A 22,679-nucleotide genomic window follows, 5' to 3' on the forward strand; every position below is an offset into this window, starting at 1 on the left:
AGTGTCAAGACCTGACCCTCAGAACCTACTTGTTAACAAAATCAAGTACGTTTCTTTTAAAATTATTCATAAATATTATCCTGACAAACACTATATGAAGAAGTTTATGAAAAACAAACTCAAATTGCTCCTTTTGTAATGACCACCCAGAAACGTGTTGCATCTTTTTTGGCATTGTATTCATGCAAGACATCAGTAGATTTATAATTTAACGCATTTATGGAGATTTTGCACTATTGTGTAGAGATGTACTGCTTGAATTCTTTACCTAAGATAGAAATAAGTTGATACAATTTTATGTAATACATTTGATTATTCGTTGTGCCAAATTTCATATTCACAAATGTAAATTTACAAACAAAACACATTGTCTTACCTTACAAAAAGAAATTGAACTATATTTTAAGACAATTAAATATTCTAACAAAAAAACTGTTAGAAGTATAAGTATGTCTGTCCCTTAAGGTCCTTGTGTAATGTGATATTGTACCCCCTAGCCCCATTTTCCTTTGTATATTATTCATATATACTTGTGTTCCTCCGTGTACTTTCTGCATTGATGTGTTAATTAAAAAATAACTGCCTTGTTCAGGGGCAGAACGACAGATTTGTACCTTGTCAGCTGTGGATTCGATCCAGCAACCTTTCGGTTACTGGCCCAACGCTTCTACCCGCCAGGCTACTTACATTCCAGTTAATTGGTTTTCAATTAACAATTATTTCATAGAGAATACATACTTTGACAGCATAATATATTAATACAAATACAAGAATGTATAGCCATCTGATATAATGTATGAAGTGAACCAGGTACACCCCTTTTGTCCTGTGAATTGGTTTGTTCCAAAAATGGTAGAAGCAGCGTGTGAGGAAGGAGTCCGCGTGGATAAACAACATTGACATATATTTTTTTAATCCCCGTAAATGACACTATTTTAGCGCGAGATAACTGTCAGAAACGTTTTTGTAAAAATACTTTGAAAGTGTGTTCACAGCGATCCAATTGAACTATGGTAAGCACACGTTCAGCTGCCAATGTTGTTTTAGCTTTGCATTCTATCTATGTCGACAGACAGGCACCTAACTTACTAACGTTACATAAATAATGCCAACTCTTGTGCTTGTCAATGTCTACTAAACCAAACAAGTTAGCTAGCTAATATGTTGTTTCAAGTGTGGGTGAGTTTGATCGTTTTAGCAATAGCCAACAAACTAGATTGTGTGTTGGTTGTTAGCAAGTTAAGCTAAGTTAGCTAACTAGCTGGTGCATGAACATCAATTTACATTTCAGAACAGTTCTTCCTTTCTTACTGCTTAACCCTCATGTACAAAGGGCTTGTGATGAACAGTGACCACTCAACACAGGTCACTGACATATTGCTGCATCTGAGCCTGATGCAGTTGACCCAAAGACTATGTAACAAATTGCATTATCTACATGTCTTTCTTTTCTAGCCTAATAAAAGGAAGAAGGCATTCATTGACAAGACGAAAGCGGTGACCTTCCACCTGGTCCACAGAAGTCAGAGGGACCCACTCGCTGCTGACGAGAAAGCACCGCAGCATGTCCTCCTACCCGCACAAAAGGTAAGAACGTGTTATTACAGTGGTTCCCAACCGGTTACTGAGTATGGTTAATAATGAGATTACTGTGGATAGTCAGATTAATATAATAGTTTGATTAAAACGTATATGCATGTTTTGCAAGAAGAACAATTCCCCTAATAATCCTGTTTACATGGACACATCTGGAAACATCTGAAAAGGTTACCTGTTGACGCTCTGATAAATGCCTGAAATCCCCAATCAAAATAAACTTTCTACCACACATGAACATGTTATTTTTGGGAAGCATATTTGATTCTGAGTTCGGACATGTAAAGTTTGTATGTGGAAAAACGACTTCTAAAACGCATACGTTTAGTTGTACCGAACTCATTTCACTCGTGCTGGTGCTAAACACATGCGCAGATCAGAGACACCGCTGGACTACCGATGAAGTTGTTTACATGTCCTATTAATTTGAAAGATTGCTCAGAAAAGCAAATGTTTTAATCTGCGATTTAATGTGACCGTACGCCGATTTAAGATTGACAGAGTAGGGTGTTTACATGAGTATTGCATAGAAAACGTACTCGCTGTACCGTCAACTGAATTTTGCTCTGCCCGGAGTACTGCTGAAGTACCCACTCGTGTGCATGAGTCTTGAGAGTCCGTGCTCTCCATCTGCATTGCTTGCTGTTTTGGGATTTTAGGCTGGGTTTCTGTATAAGCACTCTGTGACATCTGCTGATGTAGAAAGGGCTTTATAAGTACATTTGATTGAGATTCGTGTCAAGTACCCCCTGTGGATAGACCAAGTACCCCCAGGGGTTCTAGTACCTACTGTGTTAGTACATGTACCAAACTTTACTCAGGTATTTAGTGTTGCAATGGAAGAAATGGTCACAGTTTTCATCAAATGACATCCATTGGTTACAATATTTAGGCTACTTGTCCTAGTAGAAGAGTTGCACTTCAAGTCAAAAACATATTTGTTGTAGATATTCATTGGCCAAGGACAACCAAGATATTTGGTGCATAAAAATCCTGCTTTATGTGCACAATTGTATTTTTTGTCTCATGGTCCGTAACCACTTACTCTACTGTCTGTGTTCAGGTGGAGGTGGAGAAGCGGCAAGAGGAGCAGAGGGAGTTTGGGGTGTTTTTCGACGACGACTACAACTACCTGCAGCACCTGAGAGAAACGGCTCGGCCTGTAGAGTGGGCTTCATCCGGCAAATCACAGAGAGGCAAACGTACCCATGACCTCCAGGATGGGGATGATGACGACTATGAGGAGGAGGAAAAGGCTACTCCTGTAAGTTTAGCAGGAGGTCCAGTGGTTGTTGCTGAGTGGAACAGTTGTTTGAATGTTTGGGCTATATATTGGACCAAACCGCCGATGGTGTAAATACAAGTTGAAATGATCTTGTCCTTTGCTAACAATGTAGCTAGCTGGAGTAGTTTTTTAAGAGGCTTGCATTTGTGAGATCAAATTTCCCCACTTTCCCCAATACATATTTTAGGTTGTGGTAGGACTGACTGTAGGATGGGGTATGGGGCCAACATTAGCTATCATGACTACATTTCTCTTAATAACCACTACACATTTTATAGCAACAGCGAGTAGGGTAGCCAGTATTTTTGAGGTAATTGTGATAAACAGAAGTATTAAACCTATTATGCTTTTTAACTTCAGCAGACCGTCTCCTTCAACTTGCCCTCCTCTGTGTTTGCGTCAGAGTTTGAGGAGGAGGTGGGAATGTTGAACAAAGCTGCCCCCATCTCAGGTAAGAGGCCTCCGTCAGTAACAAAACCAAACGCCAGGTCATGATTCTAAATCGGTGAATTCTTCCAAGTTTTTAAAACTCCTTTTCTCTCTCCCTCGTGTTTTGTCTCAAAGGACCCAGGCTGGACATGGACCCAGACATCGTAGCTGCTCTCGACGAGGACTTTGACTTTGACGACCCAGACAACATGCTGGATGACGACTTCATTTTGAAGGCCAACGATGTCAAAGGAGCTGTTGGCGTGGGGTAAGAATGTATACTTTATATCAGTTTTCTTTATGTTTAGCGAGCCTAAGTCCCATTATTTTGAGCTATACCAATCAAGTTACAATTGTTGAGAGAGAGAGGATTGCTTTTTGTGTTTTTAGTTTCTTACTAAGAGCTGGTTAACATCTGCAAATTGAAGTCCTGTCACAATAAAGCTGTGCTCTCCCAAGTCCCTTTGTGCTGTTGGAAACCTCTCTCACTCAATCTCACTCACTCTCTCACTCACTCTCATATTGCAGTGATGGCGATGAAGAGTGGGAGGATACAGACGAAAAGGAGAGCGACTCTGAGGGAGACGTTAACTCCGAGGGCGGTGTCTCTGGTGATGAGGACGGCGTGGGGCGCCCCCGGGAGTTCATGTTCATGGACGAGGAGACGAAAACTCGCTTCACAGAATACTCCATGACCTCGTCAGTCATGAGGAGGAACGAACAGCTCACACTGCTGGACGATCGCTTTGAGAAGGTCAGTGAGCCCCGGACATACTTTTGGGGTTTGGACCTGGGTTGCATTTTGTGACCTTTGGTAAAAGATAAACTGTGGTTGACTGGCTGATCGAACAGCATAAACACTCAGGGCTGTGGCGGTCACAAAATGTAGTCAGATGGTGATTGTCAAGCAAATAACTGTCGGTCTCATGGTGATTGACCGTTAATTAACATAAACACATTTAGCATCTCCTGGCTTCCACATTTTAAGAAGTCTAATACACGTTGGGCTGTATGTTTTGATGATGAGACTCTAATGCTGATTTTAAATAAGTTGCTTAAATGCTTGAGTTCTGCTTTGTTTTTTTCCGCAAGCTGTACACACTCCAATAGTCTCTCATTGACAATTCGACAAGCTCTTGATAATGCCTCGAATTTCACGGCGGCATCCCCTTTGTGGCTGTAATGCACCCTAAAAAAATCCATACCTTTTGCGGGCCGGTGTGCTGCGTTGTGCCCTTCTCCCTGAGTGCACTGCGCAAGCCAAAGCACGGCTCTCCGTCACGTGACCGGGTCTTGTTCACAGGCTACAAGTTAAGGCAGATGCAACTGCGGGCGTCCTTATTATATTATGGGCAGCAGGGTAGCCTAGTGGTTAGAGCGTTGGACTAGTAACCGGAAGGTTGTAAGTTCAAATCCCAGAGCTGACAAGGTACAAATCTGTTGTTCGGCCCCTGAACAGGCAGTTAACCCACTGTTCCTAGGCCGTCATTGAAAATAAGAATTTGTTCTTAACTGACTTGCCTCGTAAAATAAAAAATCAAATTCTGAGGTGAATATTGGAAGAACTGGCCACATTTACTTTTTGTCAGCCAAGAAGAGGAGTAGGCCTAACGAACAGCAAAAGCACTAGCCTATGTCAATTAACTATCCCCCATAGTACAAAAGTCTACTTATTCTGTACGAGAAATAAGTATTCCAAACATAGCATGGGACAGTTATGGGATGCAATGGATCCCAAATTAATACAACCACAAGCATTAAAAAAATGTATTGTGCAATGTGGTGGAAGCAAAGGATCTGAACATTTAGCTTAATATGTTGATAAACTATGCAGTTTTTTCTTCACATTATAAGCGCGAATGTTCCATTAGCGGGAAAACACCATTCTCAAAAGTGACTTAAAATGCGATTATGCATGTAATGTTTTCACAATAGAGGTGCATTTCTATGCTGAAAATGATCTTCCCCAAATGTGAAACTCTTGCGCTGCTTATGTATGCACGTTAGACTCTACACCCCTTGTAAAGTGGATATATGTGTTTAATTTTAAGAAGTTATTTGGCCACCTTAATTACGATGCAAACCTTATTAAAACATATAGGCCGATGGGCTAGGCTACATGAGGTGTGTGACTATGATTCGAACAAGTTGCAAAAGTTTTTTTTTTTCTTATGCTGGGCATCATTCACAAGTGATAGGCTAATAATGTCACCCATCAGACTATTCTTAATTTAATCTTGTCTTTGCATATACTATTTAATATATGTGTAATATTTTTACTTATTTATATTTTACCATTATCATGCACCTGCATCGAAACACGGGCAGTGGGAAAAAATCCAGGTCATCTATGCACTTAAATAGTGATGGAGGTTTTCCCCCACGGTTTATTTTCATGCCAGCCAGATAGTCTATACTCCTGTTGTAAAGAGAAAGTAATGTGCTTAATATTAGGAAAGTTGAGAAATAAATATAGTAGGCCGAGCCTATAGAAAGCTGATGGGATCCTCCTCTTTTTATTAGCGGCCATCACTCTGCTTTCTCCTGCAATAGCATAGCCTATAGAAATGTGCCGCAACATGAGCTCATTGGCTCTCATGAAGTGTTTGATTAGATTTTCCTTTACATTTGCGTTGATGCCAGAGTGATTAGAGGGACAATCGAGTGCTGAGTACCAGGCAGTTTGGTAAGCTACTGATCACCAGCAGCAGCATCAGCTTGGAGAAGCCTAATTACCGTGACTAAACGCTCAGGTGAAATTTGACTGCCTACATGACTCGTGACCACCGGTGTGGCGGTAATACGGTCACCGCAACAGCCCTACACTCAGGTGCTGATTTCAATTTATGATATTCCTTTAATTCGAACAATGATTTCAATGAATGTCATTGTATCGTTTTCAGAACTTGTTTCTTTCTGTTGCCCATAGTTTTTCGAGCAGTTTGATGAGGATGAGATTGGGGCCCTGGACAACGCTGAGCTGGAAGGGCATATCGAGCCAGACAGTGCTCGCCTGGAGGAGGTCATCAAAGACTACTTCAAACAGAAGGAGTTAGAGTGAGTGTAACTCTTTTGCCATAGCAATACTCTTAGATAAAGACAGAGGTGGAAGTCCTCATTGGACACAATGGATTACCATAAGCATTTATTTGTGTGTATGTGTGATTAACTATAGATAATGACAGTAATTGAATCAACTATGTTCTTTCAGCTACCAGAGGCCTGATGCCCTGGGTCCTAAAGAGCTGCCAGTGGTGAGGGAGGAGGAGGAGGATGAAGAGGAACAGGAACAGGAGATGGAGACCATTGTCCTGACGGCACCGGCAGAGAAGTGGGACTGTGAAACCATTATCAGTAAGTTAGTCTACCAAACGTGTTGCTATTGTCTGTTCAGTAACTAACACTTTAAGATTACCATTGTAGTACATGCCTGATGACAATTCTGTTCTGATGACATACCTATTGGCTAGATCTTTATTACCATAATTACTACATTTTCCCTTTTTGTTCATGAATATTGAAGTCCTTTCTTTACTGTCCAAGGTACCTATTCAAATTTGTATAACCATCCAAAAATCATCAAAGATCCACCAAAGGTAAGAAATGTTTTCCTCTGTTGGTTGTTTGAGCGGAGTAAGTAAGTTGCATATCTAACGTTAAACATTTTGTGAGGCTTTTAGCTCGTCTTCCTACCCAACGTTAGCTACTAAGTTGTGAATTCAAGGCATCAGCTCCGGGCCATTGTTGCTGTTGATATGACCTTTTAGTGTATTTCTGTGTTCTCTTCTCAGGCAAAGCCCATCCGAGTGTCTACCAGGACAGGCATTCCTCTGGACGTCCTTCCCGGGAGGGGCCCGACAGCCAAGCAGGCGGAGCGCATGGAGCGTATCAACGACTCAGACCTGCCCCGAGTTGCCACACAGCCCCGACCTCGAGTGGAGAGCAAGGAGGAGCGGAAAGCCAGGAAACAGGCTATCAGAGAAGAGCGCAAGGTGGGTTACTATACTTGGGGCTAATAGCTCTGTCTTGTCCTCCCTACTGGGTGTTCATGTTGAGAATTAATTTATTGTTGGCTTGGTAACAAAATGGTTGGAAAAGCTCCTGGAACAATTGTCATAGGTTGGAATACTGTGCTCCATTTTTTATATAGAGTTATATAAAGTCAGAAGTTTACATACACTTAGGTTGGAGTCATTAAAACTATTTTTTCAACCACTTCACAAATTTCTTGTTAACAAACTACAGATTGGCAAGTCGGTTAGGACATCTACTTTGTGCATGACACAAGTAATTTTTCCAACAATTGTTTACAGACAGATTATTCCACTTATAATTCACTGTATCAAAATTCCAGTGGGTCAGAAGTTAAAATCAAAAGAAATCAGCCAAGACCTCAGAAAAATTATTGTAGACCTCCACAAGTCTGGTTCATACCGCTCAGGAAGGAGACGCATTCTGTCTCCTAGAGATGAACGTACTTTGGTGCAAAAAGTACAAATCAATCCCAGAACAACAGCAAAGGACCTTGTGAAGATGATGGAGGAAACAGGTACAAAAGTATCTATATCCACAGTAAAACGAGTCCTATATCGACATAACCTGAAAGGACACTCAGCAAGGAAGCAGCCAGTGCCCCAAAACCGCCATAAAAAAGCCAGACTGGTTTGCAACTGCACATAGGGACAAAGATTGTACTTGGCGAAATGTCCTCTGGTCTGATGAAGCAAAAATAGAACTGTTTGGCCATAATGACCATCGTTATGTTTGGAGAAAAAGGGGTAGGCTTGCAAGCCGAGGAACACCATCCCAACCGTGAAGCATGGGGGTGGCAGCATCCTGTTGTGGGGGAGCTTTGCTGCAGGAGGGACTGGTGCACTTCACAAAATAGATGGCATCATGGGGAAGGAAAATTATGTGGATATATTGAAGCAACATCTCAAGACATCAGTCAGGAAGTTAAAGCTTGGTCGCAAATGGGTCTTCCAAATGGACAATGACCCCAAGCATACTTCCAAAGTTGTGGCAAAATGGCTTAAGGACAACAAAGTCAAGGTATTGGAGTGGCCATCATAAAGCCCTGACCTCAATCCTATAGAAGATTTGTGGGCAGAACTGAAAAAGCGTGTGCTAGCAAGGACGCCTAGAAACTTGACTCAGTTACACCAGCTCTGTCAGGAGGATTGGGCCAAAATTCACCCAACTTATTGTGGGAAACTTGTGGAAGGCTACCTGAGACGTTTGATCGAAGTTGAACAATTTAAAGGCAATGCTACCAAATACTAATTGAGAGTATGTAAACTTCTGCCCCACTGGGAATGTGATGAAATAAATAAAAGCTGAAATAAATAATTCTCAACTATTATTCTGACATTTCACATTCTTAAAATGAAAGTGGTGATCCTAACTGACCAAAGACAGGGAATTTTTACTTGGAATAAATGTCAGGAATTGTGAAAAACTGAGTTGAAATGTATTTGGCTATGGTGTATGTAAACCTCCGACTTCAACTGTATATACATATATTTATTTTTTCTCCATAGCTGTATGTATACATATATAAAGAGACCACTGCAATATTACCCAGTTTTTTTATATTTATCTCGTTTTACTATTTATAGGTATGTGTTTGGGTATAATGAACATTTTTATTTTATTCTATAAACTACTGACATTTCTCCCAAATTCAAAATAAAGATATTGTCATTCAGAGGATTTATTTGCAGAAAATGACAACTGGTCAAAATAACAAAAATATGCAGTTTTTTCCAGAGTATATTACATCTCAGCAAAAAAGAAACGTCCACTCACTGTCAACTGCCTTTATTTTCAGCAAACTTTACATGTGTAAATATTTGTATGAACATAACAAGATTCAACAACTGAGATGAACTGAACAACTTCCACAGACATGCGACAAACAGAAATTGAATAATGACTAACAGAAATTGAACAAAGGGGGGGTCAAAAGTAACAGTCAGTATCTGTTGTGGCCACCAGCTGCATTAAGTACTGCAGTGCATCTCCTCCTCATGGAGTGCACCAGATTTGCCAGTTCTTGCTGTGAGATGTTACCCCATTCTTCCACCTGCAAGTTCCTAGACATTTCTGGGGGATTGGCCCTAGCCCTCCGATCCAACAGGTCCCAGACGTGCTCAATGAGATTGAGAGCCAGGCTCTTCGTTGGCCATGGCAAAACACTGACATTCCTGTCTTGTAGGAAATCACTCGTAGAATGAGCAGTATGGCTGGTGGAATGTCAGGATGAGCCTGCAGGAAGGGTACCACGTGAGGGAGGAGGATGTCTTCCCTGTAACGCACAGCATTAAGATTGCCTGCAATGACAACAAGCTCAGTCCGATGATGCTGTGACACACCGCCCCAGACCATGATGAACCCTCCACCTCCAAATCGATCCCGATCCAGAGTACAGACCTCGGTTTAACGCTCATTCCTTCGACGATGAACGCGAATCCGACCATCACCCCCGGGGGGAGACAAAACCGCGACTCGTCAGTGAAGAGCACTTTTTGCCAGTCCTGCCTGGTCCAGCGACGGTAGATTTGTGCCCATAGGCGACTTTGTTGCCGGTGTTGTCTGGTGAGGACCTGCCTTACAACAGGCCTACAAGCCCTCAGTCCAGGCCCTCTCAGCCTATTGCGGACAGTCTGAGCACTGATGGAGTGATTGTGCGTTCCTGGTGTAACTCGGGCAGTTGTTGTTGCCATTCTGTACCTGTCCCGCAGGTGTGATGTTCGGATGTACTGATCCTGTGCAGGTGTTGTTACATGTGGTCTGCCACTGCGAGGAACATCAGCTGTCCGTCCTGTCTCCCTGTAGCGCTGTCTTAGGCGTCTCACAGTACGGACATTGCAATTTATTGCCCTGGCCACATCTGCAGTCTTCATACCTCCTTGCAGCATGCCTAAGGCACGTTCACACAGATGAGCAGGGACCCTGGGCATCTTTCCTTTGGTGTTTTTTAGAGTCAGTAGAAGGGCCTCTTTAGTGTCCTAAGTTTTCATAACTGTGACCTTTTATTGCCTACTGCCTGTAAGCTGTTAGTGTCTTAAAGACTGTTCCACAGGTGCATGTTCATTAATTGTTTATGGTTCATTGACACAAGCATGGGAAACAGTGTTTAAAGCTTTTACAATGACGATCTGTGAAGTTATTTTGATTTTTTTAAACTAATTAACTTTGAAAGAAAGGGTCCTGAAAAAGAGACGTTTCTTTTTTTGCTGAAATGATATACATTGTATAACTACATTTTTTTTTGTAAGCGTCATCGATGAATACGGTTCAAGTATTTTGGATATCTTGTAGAATGCTTTTTGTCCTTCACCATTGACACCATATTTCTTGAATGTTTCTACAGGAGCGAAGAACAGAAAAAAAGGCTAACAAAGAGGCGTTCAAACAGGAAAAGGTCTATCAAGAGAAACAAATGTTGAACCTGCGTTCCAACGTCCAGGGTCTAAAGCTGTCTTAGCTGCCCAGATGCAAGATGAATTTGGACTGACTTTGTGCTCATCCTCTTAACTGGATTACTGATGGACAACAACCCTGGAACTGCCATTTTGCAGAGGACCCCCAACACGAGGACTATGGGCTGTGTGGCATTTTTTTGTGATGTGTTCAGAGATTAATGTAGCCTGGTCCCAGATCTGTTTGTGCTCTCCCCAACTCCTATGGTCATTCTCACCATGACAGTAAGTCTGCAAGACTGCACAAACAGATCTGGGACCAGGCTAATTCAGATGTTTTTTTTTGTTTTTTTTATAGATCAACTGTTTTGAAGTTAGCATGTCAGTCATCAGAGTGCAGTTCACTAACCCTTCTTACCTTATACAATAAAGCTAAAGAATCTTCCTGTTTTTTTTGTTGAGAAAAATTAAACACTTAGTCTGTTTTATTTTACAGTTGTGTGTGTGACATTCATTTGGTTATTCAATTATATTTCAATGCCCAACCTAAAACTGGTCGTAAATCTAGTATGACAGGTTGGCCAGTGTTGACAGATGCCTATTGTTATCCTTAAATGGCTCAGGTGGAAAGAGTGGTACAGGTGTATAACTGCCTGCCATCTTGGAGGCTTGGGGCACTTTGTCACTGACTGTTCTCTGAGTCATCCCGAGTGGCACAGCGGTCTAAGGCACTGCATCTCAGTGCTAGAGGCGTCACTACAGACCCTGGTTCGATTCTAGGCTGTATCACAACCGGATGTGATTGGGAGTCCCCTTGGGTGGTGCACAATTGGCCCAGCATCGTCCGGGTTAGGGTTTGCCTTGTTAAAAAAAGTTGAAAATAAAATGTACAAAAATTCATGAACATTTCTCTACTTATTTTTTTTAACCTTTAACTTGGCAAGTCAGTTAAGAACAAATTTTTATTTATATTGACGACCTATCAAAAGGCAAAAGGCCTCCTGCAGGGAAGGGGGCTGGGATTAAAAATACAAAATAAAATAAAAATATAGGACAGAGCTCATGACAAGAGAGACACCGCAACACTACATAAAGAGAGACCTAAGACGACAACATAGCATGGCAGCAACACAACATGGTAGCAACACAACATGGCAGCAGCAAAACATTATTACACAGACAATAGCACAAAGGGCAAGAAGGTAGAGACAATACATCACGCGAAGCAGCCACACCTCAGTAAGTGTGTCCATGATTGAGTCTGAATGAAGAGCTGCACCAAAGAGGACACGATTGAACATCAGTTAGGCATGACAGTGTATCAGTGTACCTAGGTAAACCAGTTCTGTGAAGTCAAATGTCATTGTTCTTAATCCATCCAGTGAAAGATGTTTTTTTTTACAGAAGTCTGAGTTCAGAGGTGCTCAGGTGGGGCCATAGCCCACCACTACATCTCCTGCACTCATCTCCACCTCCAACTCTTGTAGAGGAATGTGTTGTCTGTCATAGCCAGAAGCTGTGGAATCCATGTCCTCTGATTCCTCGGAGTCATTTCCACACAGCAGCACAGAGCGTGGCTGTGTCACCTGAAGCTCAGTCCGTAATTGGCTCCTGCTGTCCGATAAGCCCTCTCCCACCTGCCCAGAACTAAAGGGGTTAGCCGAAAATCCAACGCTAGTGGTCGTACTCTCAACCGGTTCCTCCTCCTCTTCTGAAGTTTCCAACAGGCTCTGGGATGTGGTGGTAACTGGTTCTATGCTACTGATGATCTCAAATTGCAGGTCCAGTATATTCTTGTCGTGTGGGTTTGATAAGATTGAAGCCTGTGAAAGAATAATACATAGCCAAATTGAGATTAGTCAGCTCAGAGGGTGTATGGTTACGGTTTTGGACCAGAAAACAAACCGATATTATATACTGTTCTAGTAACAAGCAAAAGCATCGGATAGGATGAACTTGTCCCAGAGGAGAAAATAGTACTGCTTTATACATAAAATACACTACATTTGACTCACTCTACATAATACATACTTTACCCAGCATACACATTATGCGCTTACCAAAGTTTTTGGAAAATTGGACAAGTTTCTTTTCCGTATGCTTCTCTTGCAGAGCCTTATTGTCACAAAGACTACAAAGGCCACAATGCCAATGATGATCAATGGCAAAAGCATGAGCAAAGATGATTCCAGTGGAATTGTTTCTGCAGACAGACAAACATATCAGTCACTGAATCGCTTAACTAGCATACTATGTCAGTGTAAGTTAACTTTCCATGGCCGCTATTCATTTTGACTATAATAATTCCATCAAAACTGCAATAATTCATACAAACAAAATGTCAAGAGTTAAATACTTGGACCAGACATAACAAAAAAAGTGTCATGTCAACAAAGGTAGTGTACTTGCCACAGATGGGCCCTTTTCTGTTGAACATAACTCGGTGGCCCATTGAATTCCCCTCCAGACTAACACAGTACTTCTCCTTGTTCTCCAGGACTGTGAAGTGATGACGGCAGACTTTGTCTTCTATCTGGCACTCAAACGTGTGATTAGTCTGCAGACAGAAGAAAGAATATGCAATTAGTAAAGAAATCTAAATGTCAACATCATCGTTAAGTATCCATAGATGTCAACGTTGGGTCATCGTTACTAATGCACTGAGCAAAGTAATTCAATGGATATAACCCGTGTGTACCCTCTGCATGTACACTGTAGATTCTAACCAATTAAGGGCAATTTTCATCATACTTACATTTTCATAGGTTACTTGGGATAGGAAGCGTTTGTCATCTTCTCCCATGCGAGACTCTTTCAGTTCTGTGTACAGGTGGTAAGGGTTGTCGAAGCTCACTGTGACCTCCATATCCTTCATTGACACTTTTACAGCAGGGAAATCCAACTTGCCTGAAATAAAATGAAAAGGGTATTAGAGTAGAGTTAGAGAAAAAGCCTGCAGTAATGAATATACTGACCTGGAGGAGGACTACCTCAACATACTGACCTGGAGGAGGACTACCTCAATATACTGACCTGGAGGAGGACTACCTCAATATACTGACCTGGAGGAGGACTCCCTCAACATACTGACCTGGAGGAGGACTCCCTCAATATACTGACCTGGAGGAGGACTCCCTCAATATACTGACCTGGAGGAGGACTCCCTCAATATACTGACCTGGAGGAGGACTACCTCAATATACTGACCTGGAGGAGGACTACCTCAATATACTGACCTGGAGGAGGACTCCCTCAATATACTGACCTGGAGGAGGACTCCCTCAATATACTGAAGGAGGACTATACTGACCTGGAGGAGGACTACCTCAATATACTGACCTGGAGGAGGACTCCCTCAATATACTGACCTGGAGGAGGACTACCTCAATATACTGACCTGGAGGAGGACTCCCTCAATATACTGACCTGGAGGAGGACTCCCTCAATATACTGACCTGGAGGAGGACTACCTCAATATACTGACCTGGAGGAGGACTACCTCAATATACTGACCTGGAGGAGGACTACCTCAACATACTGACCTGGAGGAGGACTACCTCAATATACTGACCTGGGGGAGGACTACTGACCTCAATATACTGACCTGGAGGAGGACTCCCTCAATATACTGACCTGGAGGAGGACTCCCTCAATATACTGACCTGGAGGAGGACTCCCTCAATATACTGACCTGGAGGAGGACTACCTCAATATACTGACCTGGAGGAGGACTACCTCAATATACTGACCTGGAGGAGGACTACCTCAATATACTGACCTGGAGGAGGACTCCCTCAATACTGACCTGGAGGAGGACTCCCTCAATACACTGACCTGGAGGAGGACTACCTCAATACACTGACCTGGAGGAGGACTACCTCAATACACTGACCCGGAGGAGGACTCCCTCAATGGGGTGGCAGGGTAGCCTAGTGGTTAGAGAGTTGGACTAGTAACCAAAAGGTTGCAGTTCAAATCCCTGAGCTGACAAGGTACAAATCTGTCGTTCTGCCCCTGAACAGGCAGTTAACCCACTGTTCCTAGGCTGTCATTGAAAATAAGAATTATTTCTTAACTGACTTGCCTAGTAAAATAAAATAAAAAAAATGGTCATATATACAGTACCAGTCAAAAGTTTAGACACACCTACTCATTAAAGGGTTTTTATTTTATTTATTACTATTTTCTACATTGGTAGAATAATAGTGAAGATATCAGAACTATGAAATAACATATATGGAATCATGTAGTAACCAAAAAAGTGTTCAACAAAACAAACTATTTTTATATGAGATTCTTCAAAGTAGCCACTCTTTGCCTTGATGACAGCTTTGCACACTCTTGAAGGAGCATGTGTGTCCAAGCATTTGACTGGCACTGTACCTCTCTGTCGCTTGGACGGATGTCATTTTTATGTCACACAAAGAAATCATGTTTCTATACAACGAAGAAAAATATTGATATGCTTTCAATGCCCACTTTGAAAACCCACTTTTGAAAACATTGTACTTACAGTGGATGTCAGCTGTAAGGTATCTATTAAATGTGAATATCGAGGACTTCTGAGATGCTGATTCCTCCATTTCATCAATGGCCGTTATCGTCACAAAGTAGCGATCCAGTTTTTTAGCATTCCACATCAAGGGGGAGAGGTCATAATGATGCTGTTTAGTGGAATTCTCCCACGAACTATTACAAAAAAACAGGGAGCATTAGATACATTTAACAGAAAGACGGCACTCAACCAACAAACAGAGTTAGAAACTGTTAATAGATCATGTATAATAGTTGAATAAGCAGATCTGTTAGGAGGTATCTGATGCCCATAACATACGCATGCTATTCTTTTCAATCAAATTATATACACTGAACAAAAACATAAACGCAACATGCAACAATTTCAAAGATTTTATTGTGTTACAGTTCATATAAGGAAATCACTGGAATTTACTGAGTTACAGTTCATATAATACATTCTTTAGGCCCTAATCTATAGATTTCACATGAATGGGAATACAGATATGGTCTCAGATACTTTAAAAAAAAGGTAGGGGCATGAATCTGAAAACCAGTCAGTATCTGGTGTGACCATCGTTTGTCTCATGCAGTTCGACACATCTCCTTTATATAGAGTTGATCAGGCTGTTGATTGTGGCCTGTGGAATGTTGTCCCACTCCTCTTCAATGGCTGTGTAAAGTTGTTGCCAAGAACTGGAACATGCTGTCATACAGGTTGATACAGAACACCCCAAAAATGCTCTGTGGGTGACATGTCTGGTGAGTTTGCAGACATTTTCAGCTTCCAGGAATTGTGTATAGATCCTTGTGACATGGGGCCTTTTTATTATCATGCTGAAACATGAGGTGATGGTGGGGGATCAATGGCACAACAATGGGCCTCAAGATCTTGTAACAGTATCTATCGATAAAATGCAATTGTGTTTGTTGTCCGTAGCTTATGACTGCCCATACTCTAACCCCACCGTCACCATTGGGCACTCTGTTCACAACGTTGACATCAGCAAACCGCTTGCCCACTCGACGCAATACATGCTGTCTGCCATCTGCCTAGTACAGTTGAAACCGGGATTCATCCGTGAACAGCACACTTCTCTGGTGTGCCAATGGCCATCGACTGGGAGCATTTGCCCACTGAAGTCAGTTACGACGCCGAACTGCAGTCAGGTCAAGACCCTGGTGAAGACGACGAGCATGCAGATGATCTTCCTTGAGACGTTTTCTGACAATTTGTGCAGAAATTCTTCAGCTGTGCAAACCCACTGTTTCATCAGCTGTCCAGGTGGCTGGTCTCAGACGATCCCGCAGGTGAAGAATGGTCTGCGGTTGTGAGACCGGTTGGAAGTACTGCCAAATTCTCTAAAATTATATCGGAGGCGGCTTATGGTAGAGAAATTAGCATTCAATTCCCTGGCAACAGCTCTGTTGGACATTCCTGCAGTCAGCATTCTAATTGCACGCTCCTTCAGAACTTGAGACATCTGTGGCATTGTGTTGTGTGACAAAAATGCACATTCTAGAGTGGCCTTTTATTGTCCCCAGCACACCTGCGTAATGATCATCCTGTTTAATCACCTTCTTGATATGCCACACCTGTCAGATGGATGAATTATCTTGGCAAAGGAGATATGCTCACTAACTGTGACGTTAACAAATGTGTGCACAACATTTTAGAGAAATAAGCTTTCTTTAGTGCGTATGGAAAATTTCTGGGATATTTTATGTCAGCTCATGAAACATGGGACCAACACTTTACATGTTGGATTTATATTTGTTCAGTATAGTTAGACAAACTCATATTTCATCAACAGTTAAAGCATGATATTACAAACATTAATAAACATTCAGGGCCGGTTTCCCAGACACAGACTAAGCCGAGTCCTGGACTAAAAATCTATTTGAATCTCCATTGTAACATGCTTCTTAGTTCATGACTAGGTTTAATCTGTGTCCGGGTGTTCCGGATACAGGTATCCTGTGTGTATCATGTGTGTATTTATGTTCTCTCCTTCTACCCTCACAGGTGACAATCATCAGTTACCAATCAGTCATCAATCAGAAGACACCTGCTCCTTTTCCCTTACCCTATCACATTCCCTTTCCCTTGGTTTAAAAACCCTGTCAGTTGTTTTCTCTGGAGCTCAATCTCTCTGTCATGCCATCTCTCTGTAGAGCTCTTGTCTACATGTCACTTTGTCTGTTACCCTGTGAGTATTGTTTTTGTTAAGGTGTTTGACTGTTTGTTTGATGGTGGGAAAAGGGGGTACCAACACAAGTCGCCCATGGGCATACACTACCATAGAAACACTTTGTCTAAGAGCACTAGGTAGAACTGGGTGGACTACCCACTGTATTTTTGGTTAGTTAGCTAGCTGTTCTTAAAGCAGGTAGTCTAGCTTAGGGGTGTTTTTGGATACTTAGTTCTTTCCTTGGGTCCAGCTCAGCCACTTTTCCTGCCCCCCTTTACCGTGTGTTTACCAAATAAACCATGAGTGTTTGACGGTAGATTTAAGTTGTCTGTGGTTATTTGGTCTCACTGTTACTTTTTCACTGTTATTTGCATGAGTTATGTTATGGGTCTCGTTGCCGCCCCCCCCCCCCTAGACTGTAGAGACAAAGGGATTCGTAACACCGGGATACTGTCCCTCATTGTTCTTTCATAGTGTATATCAGAGGAGGTTATTGGGAGGAGCTATAGGAGGACGGGCTCATCGTAATGGCTAGATCGGAGTCAAACATGTTCTTTATGTGTGTTTGGTACCATTCCATTTATTCCAAGCCATTACAAACCACCTACCTTCCTATAGTTCCTCCTACCATGGTGTATATGTCATATGTAAGCCATTATGAAGTGTCATCCAAAACCGAGTCAGCAGTAGCCTGTAGTAGCTACTACTTATTAGAATACCAGCAAAGCTCACCTGTGATCACCAGTTATGTTCAATTTGAAGAGAGGTCGACGAAGCAGTTCACTGTGGTTCCAATCAACAGTTGTCTGTAAGTTGTTACAGCTCACTGTCACATTTTCTGGAGGCGGAACTGTCCAGGAAAACAAGACATTCCATTTAGTTAGTAGGCTTATTGAGGCAAGGTGAAGAACCCGTCATGCAGGTTGTCTCGCTTCTTACATCTTGACATTTTTGCTCATGAGGGTTTGCACCAAGGAAACCTTCACCAGAGTACATTGACCAGACTGGTTGTTCATGGCAACAGCTTTGGCACAAAGGCTAAACAGTTCCACCTGTCTTGGTAAAAGGATGTATTCAATCATGGGTGTAATTTCAAAACAATATGTGATCTAAACTTTGAAGATTGAATGTATGCAGTATCTGCTTGTTGATGCCCCTGAGATGATGCAACCAGTTTCCTCTGTGACCACCCCCACGAATGAGCTAAATAAGGTGATTCTCCGTTGGTGTCATTTATACTCCAGAACAAATCATTATTTTTCTTACTGAAAATATAAATACAATGAGCGCTTCTCTCAAAAACATCATTACAGTTGTTGGTTAGTTAGCTAATTTTAGCATAGGCATGACATCGGTTAAAACATCCCTTGTGAAAAAAGATTGCAGTCAGAGTGCACTGTGGTATAATAAAGCAGTAAGGCTTGGAGATGTGGAATATGGCCAATATACCACGGCTAAGGGCTGTTCTTATGCACAATGGAGTTCCTGGACACAGTCCTTAGCCGTGGTATATTGGCCATAAATCACAATCCCCCGAGGTGCCTTATTGCTATTATAAACTGGTTACCAACATAATAGGGAGCGGTAAAAATAATGTTTTGTAATATCTGTGGTATGCGGTCTGATATACCATGGCTGTCAGCCAAACAGCATTCAGGGCTCGAACCACCCTGTTTATAATTGCAGTTAGTGCAGTATTCTGCAAATACTACTTCCAAAATAAAAGTTTTATTTACTACAATAATTTCTCAGTGTATCTGCAGATACAGTGCAATTATTCTGCAATTACTGGGTCAAATACCACAGTTAACTGCAGTTGCTGAACTTTTCCTGCAGTTTCAGAACTGCAATATTCTAAGGGATGGTATCAATAACAATATCAAACTAGCTGAAACGAGCCACCTACGATTGCCCATATGGCAGCTTCTTGTAAAAAAATAAAATAAAAACCATTTTTATTTTAGCTTGTAATTGTTGCTAACTATCTGGCTATCCAGAATCACAACACACGGATTTCTGCCCCAATCAAATCGCATTACATTTACATTACATTTAAGTCATTTGGCAGACGCTCTTATCCAGAGCGACTTACAAATTGGTGAATTCACCTTATGACATCCAGTGGAACAGCCACTTTACAATAGTGCATCTAAATCATTTAAGGGGGGGGTGAGAAGGATTACTTTATCCTATCCTAGGTATTCCTTAAAGAGGTGGGGTTTCAGGTGTCTCCGGAAGGTGGTGATTGACTCCGCATCACGAAAATGAAGCGCGCCCCGGAGCAGTGCTTTGATATGATTGTTTGTTTTCAACAAACATATGAAGGATGTATATAGTTTCTCAACAATCTAAGCCAACCCTGTTTTGCCCCGTAGTTGTGCAAACGTCGGTTTTGTTGCTAAACAACCACCACTCTGTAAACAAATCAAATGAAATAATTTGTTAATCAAAGTGTTATTGAGAAACGCCAACTTCCTCATGTCAGCACCCTGGGCAATTCCTGTTAGACAACTATATGATCAACCAAACGACACGTCACAACTCTCATCTCAACCCGAGATCTCCGTTGACTTATAATGTATTAGACACTGCTTTTTCCCTTCTTGAAAATGGCAGGTAAATATTGGCAGCAATGAGGAAGCAAATAAGAGTGTTACTTTGTCCAGGTGAGTTGGGCTACATTGTTGCCCGTCTGTATTGCTTCAAAAGTCCTTCTCATAAACTATTAAACCCATTTTGCAACACTGCCTTGCCCACAACCAACTGCAGAAAGCACCTAAGCATTGCCCTGCTCATGCTTATCATAGTAAAGCACCGATGTTTGTTTTATGAGCCTACTTGGAAAAGAACAGGCAGGTCTGCAGTCTAAGCAAGCACTCAAGGAGATAACCAGTCCCGGGATTTACCATACCCGTGTTAAACCACCTTTGGTACCATTGAATCTGATTTTAACATTTTATTATACTGTAGATTGGGTAAGCTAATGTAAGACCAAAGTACATTTATTTATGCCTAGCAGCTATGTCCTACGCAAATAGTTGCCTACCTAATTAATGTATGTTAGAATGAAATACAAGACTAATTTGACAACCTGTGGTTTATAGTTAGAATTGAGGAGCAGGTGAGGCATAATGAGGAGTTGTCTGTTTATTCTAAGAGCAGGTTCAAACACATGCAGACGACTCCGAATTACTGCCCATTTGTATTTTTATAACATTATGTGGGGACGTTAGGCGGTTAGGATACTGACAAAAGATGATGTGAGATGATTTAGTACATAGTGTGCCGAATTACTACAAGTGGGCAAAACACCATGACTTAAAAAGAGAACCTACAGACAAAAAAAAATACAGTTATTACATAGCTAATCCTATTACCGCAAACATCCCTTCCCATTTGTAATCAGAATAATAATAACCCACATTGTTCTTCAATCAAAGCAATGTAGGTTTCAAAGTTTTCATTCAGGTTAACCAACTTACCCAGTGTGGAAACCGCCGTGACCAAAACCATTAGGAATATCAATGAACCACAAAAAGCCAACATCATGCCGTTTCAAATCCAAATACACGAAATTTAAGAAACCGAAATAACAATGAGACTTATTCTTAGATTTAATTTAAAAAAAAAACGCAATCTACCTTTAACCTAAATTATAAGACATAACCACAGAGCTAAAATGTGTTATCAGAATAGTATCGGTCCGTCGGTGTCGTAAGACGCAGTTTCTTTGGCAGTAAATTACACGGGGGCGTATTTCTTTACAGTTTCTTCGAAAAGACACACCCCCGTTTCTTCATTTCATTCCAAAAACTTCTGTAGAATATATGCTTACACTATGGGAAATCCTAGAAATTATTAGTCAGTTAACTGAACTAAACATATCCTTAAATGGACTATATGTCCGTCGAGTACCGGAAACATGCGGGGAAAAACGCAGTTCACACCTTAACCTCAACCCAATCTCTCTCCAGTTGCAGGACATCAAAGGACAGATAAAAACATGTCAGTAGCCTACCTTGATCAATGCCACCTCCCACTGCTGATTTGTGATAAACTTGACCTAACAACAAATAATTAACACAAGGAATTCACAATCAATGTTGTTCATTGCACCCTTGTGAAAGTGATATCAAATGCCCACCTTAAGAAAACGTTTGAGAATGTCAGGATTGTTGTACAGGCAACAGTGACGACAGATGATATTGTGGCACACGGTCCTATAAGAACTACATGTACTTTTTTTAGGCCTTTGTCTATCAAAAGAAAATGATATACAGCTGGATTTCTGGTTGAGATGGAAGATAAATGCATGTCAAGGATTTACAGCTAACAGTGATGCTCATGCATGTATTTCCTCCCTCAGTATAAAAGGGACTTGACCTGGTCCATCAGTGAGATTGTATTTATATTGCTGAACCCTGCTCTCCTGGGGGATATTTATTGTTTTAAGTCCCCGTATTTATTACGTAATGCTGAGTTTAACTAGAACTGCGGTAAACTGGCCAAAATCACAGCCTGTGTTGATGTTGGGCCTTTTGAGGTGTAGCCCCTTTTTTTAGGTCCTTGTGGTGACTGTTTTAACATATAGTTCCTAATTGGCACACTTTGCATAGGAACAAGCATGATATGCAAAATAGGTTGAATTTAATTTACAGCAATACTCAGTGATCCTTTATATGGCATCTTTGTTTTTCTGTCGTCTCAAATGCTTTTATATAACCAGCCAAATGTTTCATCCAATGTTTCATACAATACATTGATCGTTTTTTGGTGATGTGGACACCAAGGAACTTGAAGCTCTCAACCTGCTCCACTACAGCCCCGCCGATGAGAATGGGGGCGTTGCTCGGTCCTCCTTTTCTGTAGTCCACAATCATCTCCTTTGTCTTGATCACGTTGAAGGAGAAGTTGTTGTCCTGGCACCAGACTGCCAAGTCTCTGATCTCCTCCCTATAAGCTCTCATCATTATCAGTGATCAGGCCTACCACTGTTGTGTCGACGGCAAACTTAATGATAGTGTTGGAGTCGTGCTTGGTCATGGGTGAACAGGGAGTAACAGAGGAGACTGAGCACGCACCCCTGAGGGGCCCCTGTGTTGAAGATCAGTGTGGCACATGTGTTACCTACCTTTACCACCTGAGGGCTGCCTGTCAGGAAGTCCAGGATCCAGTTTCAGAGGAAGGTGTTTAGTCCTAGGGTGCTTAGAGATGAGCTTTGAGGGCAGTATGGTGTTG

At 41.7% G+C, this 22,679-nt stretch overlaps 2 protein-coding genes across 3 annotated transcripts; one reads left to right on the forward strand and one right to left on the reverse strand.

Moving 5' to 3' along the window:
- The first annotated feature begins 834 nt into the window (after positions 1–834).
- On the forward strand, positions 835–11,227 carry LOC135523675 (protein LTV1 homolog). 2 transcript variants are annotated; one of them, XM_064950499.1, is made up of 11 exons: positions 835–1,013; positions 1,456–1,587; positions 2,660–2,860; positions 3,242–3,332; positions 3,446–3,578; positions 3,839–4,064; positions 6,240–6,367; positions 6,522–6,664; positions 6,854–6,906; positions 7,102–7,302; positions 10,686–11,227. In XM_064950499.1, the coding sequence occupies exons 1-11, from the start codon at positions 1,011–1,013 to the stop codon at positions 10,797–10,799; spliced, it is 1,425 nt and encodes a 474-aa protein (XP_064806571.1). In that variant the 5' UTR covers positions 835–1,010; the 3' UTR covers positions 10,800–11,227. The 2 variants fall into 2 exon arrangements, with proteins under 2 accessions (XP_064806571.1, XP_064806579.1); XM_064950507.1 differs by having other exon boundaries at positions 3,245–3,332.
- A 455-nt stretch (positions 11,228–11,682) lies between these two features.
- LOC135523687 (interferon gamma receptor 1-like) lies at positions 11,683–21,372 on the reverse strand. Its single transcript, XM_064950520.1, has 7 exons — positions 20,924–21,372; positions 18,174–18,291; positions 15,248–15,423; positions 13,490–13,641; positions 13,144–13,291; positions 12,795–12,937; positions 11,683–12,557 (listed from the first exon to the last, which is right to left on the reverse strand). The coding sequence occupies exons 1-7, from the start codon at positions 20,988–20,990 to the stop codon at positions 12,159–12,161; spliced, it is 1,203 nt and encodes a 400-aa protein (XP_064806592.1). The 5' UTR covers positions 20,991–21,372; the 3' UTR covers positions 11,683–12,158.
- Positions 21,373–22,679: the final 1,307 nt, after the last annotated feature.

This window comes from Oncorhynchus masou, chromosome 4, assembly GCF_036934945.1.
Source record: "Oncorhynchus masou masou isolate Uvic2021 chromosome 4, UVic_Omas_1.1, whole genome shotgun sequence".
NCBI lineage: Eukaryota > Metazoa > Chordata > Actinopteri > Salmoniformes > Salmonidae > Oncorhynchus > Oncorhynchus masou.

Coding starts and splice junctions, on each gene's coding strand:
- LOC135523675 (XM_064950499.1), top strand. Junction 6,665..6,853: donor GGACTGTGAAACCATTATCA/GTAAGTTAGTCT, acceptor TTACTGTCCAAG/GTACCTATTCAAATTTGTAT. Junction 7,303..10,685: donor CTATCAGAGAAGAGCGCAAG/GTGGGTTACTAT, acceptor ATGTTTCTACAG/GAGCGAAGAACAGAAAAAAA.
- LOC135523687 (XM_064950520.1), bottom strand. CDS start 20,990: ATGATGTTGGCTTTTTGTGGTTCATTGATATTCCTAATGGTTTTGGTC. Junction 15,424..18,173: donor AACATAACTGGTGATCACAG/GTGAGCTTTGCT, acceptor TTTTTGTAATAG/TTCGTGGGAGAATTCCACTA. Junction 12,938..13,143: donor CAGAAAAGGGCCCATCTGTG/GCAAGTACACTA, acceptor GTCTGTCTGCAG/AAACAATTCCACTGGAATCA.